Here is an 8,739-nt window from a genome sequence, read left to right as displayed (position 1 = left end):
GTGTGTTTTTTTTTGTTTTTGTGTGTGTGTGTGTGTGTAAGTTTGTTTTTTTTTGTAAGTTTTTTTTGTGTGTGTGTAAGTTTTTGTGTGTGTGTGTATTTTTTTTTTCGTGTTTGTAATTTTTTGAGCTAAATTAAGATTTATTGATCCTGTAATTGTTTGCGAGGTTGTGTAATGGTTTGTTGTTGAGTTTAATTTTTTGTGTGTCTAAGCCTTTGGGTGTTGGTGTTAGTTTTTTGTTTGTGTGTGTATGTGTTTGTGTGTGTTTGTGTGTTTTTAGTTTTTTGTTTGTTTTTGTTTTTTTTTCGTGTGTGTTATTTTTCTTGTTTGTGCGTGTTTTTGTGGTTGTGTGTAATTTTTGGAGTGTATGTGTATGTTTTCGTGTGTGTGAGTGTTTGTTATTTTTTGTGTGTGTGTTTGTATGTTTTATGTTGTGTGTGTGTGTGTGTGTAATTTTTTTTGTGTGTGTTAGTTTTGTGTGTGTGTGTGTGTGTGTGTGTTTGTGTTTTTTTGTTTGTGTTTGTTTGTGTAATTTTTTTTGTTTGTATTTTTTTGTTTGTTTTTGTAATTTTTCGTGTGTGTGTGTGTGTGAGTTTTGTGTTTGTGTTTGTGTGTGTTAGTTTTTGTGCGTGTGTGTGTCTGTTTTTTTTGTGTTCATGTGTAAGTTTTTGTGTATGTGTGTGTGTGTGTGTTTAAGTTTTTGTGTGTGTGTAAGTTTTGGCGTGTGTGTGTGAGTTTTCGTGTGTGTGTGTGTTTGTGTATGTTTGTGTGTGTGTGTGTGTGTGTGATTTTTTGTGTGAATGTAATTTTGTGTGTGCATGTAAGTTTTCGCGTTCATGTGTAAGTTTCTGTGTTTGTTAGTTTTTTCGTGTGTGTTTATGTGTTCGTGCGTGTGTGTGTGTTATTGTTCGTGTTGATGTGTTATTTTGTGTTTGTTTTCTTTTGTTCGTGTGTGTTTATGTGTTGGTGTTTTTGTTTGTATTTTTTGTGAGTTTTGTTTGTTGCAATTGGGTTGGCGTGTGTGTGTGAGTTCTTTTTGTGTTCAAGTTTTTGTTTTTGTGTGTGTGTGTGTGTATTTGTGATTTTTTTCTTATTAATTTTCGTTTGTTTTAGTTTGTGAGGTTTTTTTTTTGTTTTATTTGTTTTTTTGTGTGTGTGTGTATAAGTTTTTTTTTGCTTTTTATTTTTTGTGTGAATTTTTTTTTAATTTTGATTGTGTAAGTTTTTTTGTTTGTGTGTGTGTGTGTGTGTCTGTTATTTTTTGTGATTTTTTTTGTGTGCCTGTAAGTTTTCGTGTGTGTGTGTGTTATTTTTGTGTGTGTGTGTGTGTGCAAGTTTTTGTGCATGTGTGTGTGTGTAAGTTTTGGCGTGTGTATGTCAGTTCTTGTGTATGTTTGAGTTTTTGTGTGCGTGTAAGATTTTGTTTGTGTAAGTTTTGGCGTGTGTGTGTGTTTGTGTGTGTGTTTAATTTTTTTGTGTGTGTGTGTGTTAAGTTTTTATGTGAGTGTGTTTGTTATTTTTTTTTGTGTTCATGTGTTATTTTGTGTGTGTGTGTGTGTGTGTGTGTGTGTAAGTTTTTGTGTGTGTGTTAGTTTTGGCGTGTGTGTGTGTGTGTAAGTTTGTGTGTGTGTGTGTGCGTGTGTGTGTAAGTTTTTGTGTGCGTGTATTTTTTTGTGTGAATGTATGTTTTCGTGTGCATGTGTTATTTTTTTTGTGTGTGTGTGTGTGTGTTTAAGTGTTTGTTTGTGTTTTATTTTGATTTTTTTTTTAATTTTTAGTGTGTGTGTTTTTTTTGTGTGTGTGTTTTGGTGTGTGTGTGTAATTTTGTGTTCGTGTGTGTGTGAGTTTTTTTTGTGTTCATGCTTTTGTTTTTGTGTGTGTGTGTGTGTGTATTAGGTTGTGTGTGTGTATTAGTGTGCGTGTGTGTGTGATAGTTCGTGTGTGTGTGTGTGTGTGTATTTGTTGTGTGTGTGTGTGTGTGTTTGTATTTTTTTGTTTGAAGTTAATTTTTATTGTTAATTTCATTGTTAGTGTGAATTTGTAATTTTGTTTGTGTGTGTGCGTGTGTGTAAGTTTTTGTGTGTTTGTGTGTAAGTTTTGGAGTGTGTGTGTAAGTTTTGACGTGTGTGTGTTAGTTTTCATGTGTGTGTGTGTGTGTAAGTTTTTGTGTGTGTTTAATTTTTTGTTTGTGTGTAATTTTTTTTTTTTTTGTTTGTTTTTGTGTTAATGTAAGATTTTGTGTGCATGTAAGTTTTTGCATGTGGGTGTAAGTTTTTGTGTGTGTGTGTGTGTGTAAGTTTTTGTGTGTGTTAGCTTTTGTGTGTGGGTGTAAGTTTTTGTGTGTGTGTGTGTGTGTGTTTGTGTGTGTGTGTGTGTGTGTGTATTTTTTTGCGTGTTCTTTTTTTTTGTGTGTGTGTGTGTGTGTTTTTTTTTTTGTGTGTGTGTTTGTTTGTGTGTTATTTTTTTTGTTTGTAAGTTTTGGCGTTTGTTTGTAATTTTTCGATTGTGTGTTTGTTATATTTGTGTGTGTGTGTGTGTGTAAGTGTTTGTGTATGTAATTTTTGTCGTGTGTGTGTAAGTGTTAGTGTGTGTATGTGTATGTTTTTGTGTGTGTGTGTGTGTGGTAGTTTTTTTGTGTGTGTCTGTTTTTGTGTGTGTGTGTTTTTGTGTAAGTTTTTGTGTTTTTGTATTTTTTTGTTTGTTTGTGTTTTTTTGCGTGTGTGTGTGTGTGTTTTGGTGTGTGTGTGTGTGTGTGTGAGTTTTGTGTGTGTGTTTGTTTTAGTTTTTTTGTGTGTGTTAGTTTTGGGGTGTGTGTGTGTGAGTTTTCGTGTGTGTGTGTGTGTGTAAGTTTTTTTGTGTGTGTGTGTGTGTAATTTTTTGTGTGTGTGTGTGTGTAAGTTTTGGCGTGTGTGTGTAAGTTTTCGTGTGTGTGTGTGTAAGTTTTTGTGTTTTTCTGTAAGTTTGTGTGTGTGTTTGTAATTTTTTGTGTGTGTGTAAGTTTTTGTGTGCATGTATGGGGACCGGGGGAGGGCCTTTGGGGCTCAGGGAGGTCGTTTGGGGGTCCAGGGACCTTTGGGGACCGGGGGAGTGCCTTTGGGAGCCCAGTGGACCTTTGGGGACTGGGGGAGGACCTTTGGAGGCCCGGGAGACCCTTGGGGGCCTGTTGGCCCTTTGGGAGCCCGGGGGACCTTTGAGGACCAGGGGAGGGCCTTTGGGGGTCTGAGGAGGGCGTTTGGGGGATAACATTTCGAAATTTTTACGTTTTAGTTTACTGTTTTCGGCGCATCCCTGCGGCGCATCCTGCGGCGCTTTCCTGCAGTGCCTCCCTGCGGCGCATCCCCTGCGGCGCTTTCCTGACCCATGGCGCATCCCTGCGGCACATCCTGCGGCGCTTTCCTGGCCCACGGCACATCCCGGCAGCGCTTCTGTGGTCCAGGGGACCTTTGGTGACCAGGGGAGGGCCGTTGGGGCACAGGGAGGGCCTTTGGGGCACAGGGAGGGCCTTTGGGGGTCCGGGGGGGGGGGGCGGTGGGGGGCCGGGGGGACATTTGGGGACCGGTGGAGGGCCTTTGGGACCCCGTTGGTCCTTTGGGAGCCTTCTGGGCCTTGGGAGGGCCCGGGGCTGGCGTGTGAGGGGCTGGGTGGGCCTGGGGGGCGGCCGGTGCCCCTTGGGCCGCGTGGGGCCCCTGGGCGCCCCGGGGCCTTCCTGGAGGGGGGGGGTAGGAGTATTGGAACCCTTTGGGGTTGGGTTAGAGGACCTCACAACACTGTTCAAATTAAACTTGTGTATTATATCGACCACAGAGTTTCATCTTTAAATTCTCTTCTAAAATCTCTTCAAAAATCATCTTTTAAAATGTCTCTAACTGTTTCGCCGAAATAGTTCCATAACCTGTCTAAAATAGTTTCGCCCAAATCCTCCCTACACGTAATTAAGCGTGTTCCTTTTGTTTTTGGCATCTCTGCGCGCATGCGTTTCAAATTAATAAGAAACCTGATTCCCGTGCTAAAACAATTCATCGCTAAGATGTTTCTTGGAGAATTGTTTCCATGGCCTTTGGCTATTAATATCCTTTGGAGTTCGACCAAAAGCGTTGTTTTCCGCGGCCAAGACATTAATGACTTGGATCTATTCCTGGAGAATCGTTTCTATGCAAAAATTTTTAAAGTCTGACAAATGATGTCATTGGTTGATTGATCTGTCAAGAAAGGGGAATTAATTTGTTGTTTCTAAGGGGAATTATTGATTCACGATAGGTGAATTGAGGTCGACAGCACAGGTGTTCCAAGGTCGATGTTGTTGTTGTTGTAAGTGCACGCTCTCAGCGAATGTCAAGGTCGATGTTGTTGTTGTTGACACATTGGAAATTTAGGTCATTGACCCACATTAACCACGTGTTCTCCCCAGGGAGGCTATGCCCATATATGGACTCCCGTCCGGAGTAGCACCTCCCTCTCTACTAATGAAAGTTAAACTTTAAGAAACAGATTTCATTAACAAAGCAAAAAGAAAACTATTAAAAAGTTCGTTGTCCATTGAACTTGTTTCTAATGTTCATAGAAAGTTCACAGAATTTATTACGTATTACTCGCTTAAACATATACAGACTTTAACATACTGACTTCAAACATATAAATTCATTGGTTGTAAATTTCAACATAATAAAATTAGTGTAAGAAAATTAGTATATGGAAATCTACGAGGGTTATTTCAGATGATAATTTATAAGCAAAAACTGATAACCAATAGAAATCATAGTTGGAGTTTTAAGAACTGTTTTGTTGAGACTCACAAATCTAAGTAGCTGTTAATGCTGTTCAAACTAAGTAAGATTTATTCGAAACCTTAGGGTAATGAAATGTACGTATAGTTTAATCTGGCCAATTTGTAACCTATCTTAAAAACACAATAATTATAACAGTAAAAACACCGAAAGAGCCCTTTTTACGCTGATTCAGAATACATAAAATTCACTAAGGATAAATCTACTCAGAAAAATAAAAGCTTTAGAAAAGGTGCAAAACTATAGAAAAGGGTTATAATTTTGCAAATTCCGCCAACGTGTCCTAGAAACTTATTGTGGAGGCATTAGGTTTTTATGTTACAAATCACAAGTATTATCTTTTTTCAAACAAATAATAATTGACGAGTCCTTTTTTTCTACTTTTTGGCCACTAAGAAATGGGTAAAATGCGTCAAACTATCCAAAGCGTTTATATTAATACTAAAATGGAGAACCTATGTAACGCCCTGAATTCCTAATGCACTTTAACCCAACCAAGATGAAAGGTAAAGGGATCCATAAAGGTAAATGAAACACAGTTGAAATATGTCGGTATGACTAAATACATGATATTTAATTCAGTTCATTAGAAGCAAAATTTGGCTTAGCATACCACTGTAAGGATAACTAGACTTTATTATCATCATAAAAGACGTGCTCATCTCAATCCGAGGTTTGTCTTTTGAATTTCGCTTGATCCGGACATTTTCATTAAAACAATACTTGTTTAATCTATAATTAAACCAGTTGTGTAATTATTGCTATGTGTTGCAAAGCATGCAATTTTTTCTCTTTTTTCTGTTCAGAGCTCAGTATATAAACTGCAACATTCTTAAAAATACACCAGTTTAGCTTTTGTCTTTTTCCAAGGAAAAAGACGAAATATGGCCACTGATATGGAAATGACTGGAAGAAAGAAAAACCTGAACCAAGTGGTTAAGGAAAACAAAGATGTTTTGTCGCCTGCCTGGTGTAAGAAAATGCTGTAAGTGCATTTGTTCTTGAGCATGCATTAGCAATAGCACTTCATGTGACGTTCGGTTTTATGGATGCTAACAGATGATTAATTATACAAATTTATCATAAATATATAAATTTTCGGACCATAGTAAAAAAAGGGACAGAGTTGCAACTGAGGGGAGGAGACGCAATTTTAAGTTTATTTTAAACAGATGATTTATTTAAAAGTTAAACATATTGATTCTTTAATTAGATATATTCGCTATTATAAGATTTTAGTGACACCAAAAGACTTATGAAATAAATAACAATTAATTTCAAAAGGCAATTTTTAAGTAGGAAGCTGAGACGGATTTCCTAAAGATATATGAGAAGTCTTAAGGTTTCACTTGAAGAGACAAGCTTCTATGTCAGTAAAGCTTTTTTTCTTTAGTGAATTGGTGTCTAAGGTTTTCTTCTAATCCGTATTGTCTACGTTAAATTCTCACTGATAGATATTAATAAGGGGATATTAACGTAAACAGTAAAGTATACCGTATGATTTTTGGACTTTAAGCTCCTAAATAAAAACCTTGACATTAGCGTTAAAATCTCTAGGTCAATTGCTTTTGTTTTAAATAAGAAAAGAATAAATATTAATAACGTGTCCTGTAATTGAAAATTCACTTAATGCAAAAAGGAATTAATTTTCGGAAACTCCTTAACACACTCTTTAAAGGTAACTCAGTCTTCTTACTGTTTCTTCAACTTCTCAGCAGTTAATATCAGCAACCTTCCTACACACACTCAGTTTATAAAGGCCCCTCTTAAAACCCGTATAAAATATTTATAAACTATAGGCTATATGGACTCTAGTTTATTTAACCAAACAGTAAACAAAACTGTAAATACATTGAATTATAGGGTTTTATTATATTGAAGTTCAAAATTAAGCATTTTCGACATAGAATAGTTGTGCTTGCAAACCTGGGGTGTATTTCAGATTTAAGCAGACCCTAGAATGGGTAAAGGTTTCTTGGATTAGTACAAAGCATTTTTTTAACGTTTACAAACTGGTGACGCTGTAGGTATCACCCTCCTCGACACATCGCTCACGCTGAAGTTTTTTAGTACTTTTAGCAATAACTTCTTATTGTTTTTATTAATTAACCTTTGTGTTTCAAAAGTCGTCCTCAAAGAATCCGGACAAAATTCAAACTTTAACGTAAAGAACGAGTTATTGTGGAGGGGACAAATCCTCTAACATACCTAATACTTTTTGTTTATCTTAAGTTTTAGTGTTGATACTAACTTTCAATTGCAAAAAAAAAAAAAAAAAAAAAAAAACAGAATAATTACCCTTATTATCTTCACGCGTTAAATCGAGTCAGCAAAGAGAAAGCAAGACATATAAAAATAATTTCGTACAGTAATTCTGGAAGACTCCCCAGTGTAAAGTTTCTCCTGAAGAATTCACACCCTGCAAACTTCCCTCCTCATCGAAAATTCTCCCCGCTTAAAATCCCCCCCCCATAAAAATATTTGTCCCTCCCCACCAGAAAACTGTATTCGTAATTTAGAATACCAAATACTGTACGTCAAAAACGGGCACAATTTACAACTTAAAGACCTTTCCTCAAGGGCTTTGAGGAGTCATGCTTTCACCAAAGCCATAGTTACTCGGCCTTTCAACTATGCTGAACAAAATAGCTATTTCAAAATTTTGATCGGATGATTTTGGGAAGAAACGGGCGTAGGGTGGGTCCTATCTGTCCTCCAGTCTTTTAGGTCACTTTAAAATGGCTCTAGAACTTCTAATTTCCATTCAAATGAACTTTTTTCCAATATTCTAGGACCACTGGGTCGATACATTCAAACCTAATATATATAATATTTAAATATATATAAATATATATATATATATATATATATATATATATATATATATATATATATATATATATATATATATATATATATATATATATATATATATATATATATAAACACGCATCCTTGATCTTTCTTTTGGCAAAAGCACAAAATTCTTGAAACTCTACAGTAGGGTTATCTGATTGGCTGAATCTGGTGGTGCAATTTTTATTAAGGTTCTTTGAATTTTAAGAAACGTTTTCCCCCTTTTTCAAAGTTCCGGCAATTTTTTTTCAGGCTCGTTGCCTTTGATGAATAACAGTAAACTTATGTATTTGAAATCAGCATACTAAGTCGATTCTTTTGATATATCTATTGGTATCAAAATTCTCGAGTTTCGATTACTATTGAGCCTCGTCGCTCCTTACTTACAGTTTGTTTTCCACGAACTGTTTGACTAGTAAATTTAAATTTCGTTTTAACATTCATGTATTTAGGAAAATAAAAATATAATTTTTTTGGAAAACTAGCCTCAAGGTCAACCTCAGTTTGAATTGTGTCCCAATTCTTTAAGAATAACTCCTGAAACACAAGCGCCGTTTAATTAGAACAATAAGACGCTTTTTAAACGTACTAAAAAACTTTAGCTTAAAAAGCTAGGCGTTAAGGAGGGAACTCCCTTCATATACATAATAATTTCTGCTCGTTTTAAGCTTAATGTTGCTCCTTACTTTCAGTTGAAATAACATCTTTTTTTATTTAATTTCTGATCTTTTTTTTTTAATTATACCAGAAAAATCCGGCCCGACCTAAGCAGATAAACCCCCTCCCCCTGGAAATATTTTCTAGACAATTCAATCCCAGTGAAAATTTATCCTGGACAGTTACTTTTAACCACTCCGCGCGTAAAATTGAGACGGAAAAGAGAAAGCATGACATATGAAAAGAATTTTGTATAAGAATTTTGGAAAATTCCCCCAGTGCATAATTTCCCCTGACAAGTTCACTCCCTGTAAACTTTCCTTCCCATGAAATATTTTCCTGTGGAAAAACTTCAGCAGAAATTCCCCCTCCCCTCCAAAAAAAATGTATGCATATATCCCAATAACAAATACTATACGTAAGCAACGTGCAAATTTTATAA

At 36.0% G+C, this 8,739-nt stretch overlaps 2 protein-coding genes across 3 annotated transcripts in view; both read left to right on the top strand.

The window, feature by feature from the left end:
- LOC148948260 (uncharacterized) overlaps positions 1–8,739 on the top strand; it is a 390,778-nt gene that overhangs the window by 278,442 nt on the left and 103,597 nt on the right. The gene's annotated exons all lie outside the window — the stretch shown is intronic.
- The window catches only part of LOC148948261 (3-hydroxyanthranilate 3,4-dioxygenase-like), a 113,114-nt gene that overhangs the window by 81,094 nt on the left and 23,281 nt on the right, over positions 1–8,739 (top strand). Inside the window, exon 1 of one of the 2 annotated variants that reach the window (XM_089094246.1) lies at positions 5,615–5,769. The exons of the other annotated variant lie outside the window; for it this stretch is intronic. Coding sequence (XP_088950372.1) covers positions 5,669–5,769 — 101 coding nt within the window. The 5' untranslated portion in view covers positions 5,615–5,668. Of the gene's footprint in view, positions 1–5,614; positions 5,770–8,739 lie in introns of those variants that run through there. 2 annotated transcript variants of the gene reach the window in all.

The sequence above is a fragment of the Artemia sp. Qi Xiang Cuo genome, chromosome 9 (assembly GCF_049724085.1).
Source record: "Artemia sp. Qi Xiang Cuo chromosome 9, ASM4972408v1, whole genome shotgun sequence".
Classification (NCBI taxonomy): domain Eukaryota; kingdom Metazoa; phylum Arthropoda; class Branchiopoda; order Anostraca; family Artemiidae; genus Artemia; species Artemia sp. Qi Xiang Cuo.
Note: the sequence above shows the minus strand (reverse complement) of the source record. Positions and strands in the feature narration are given on the sequence as shown.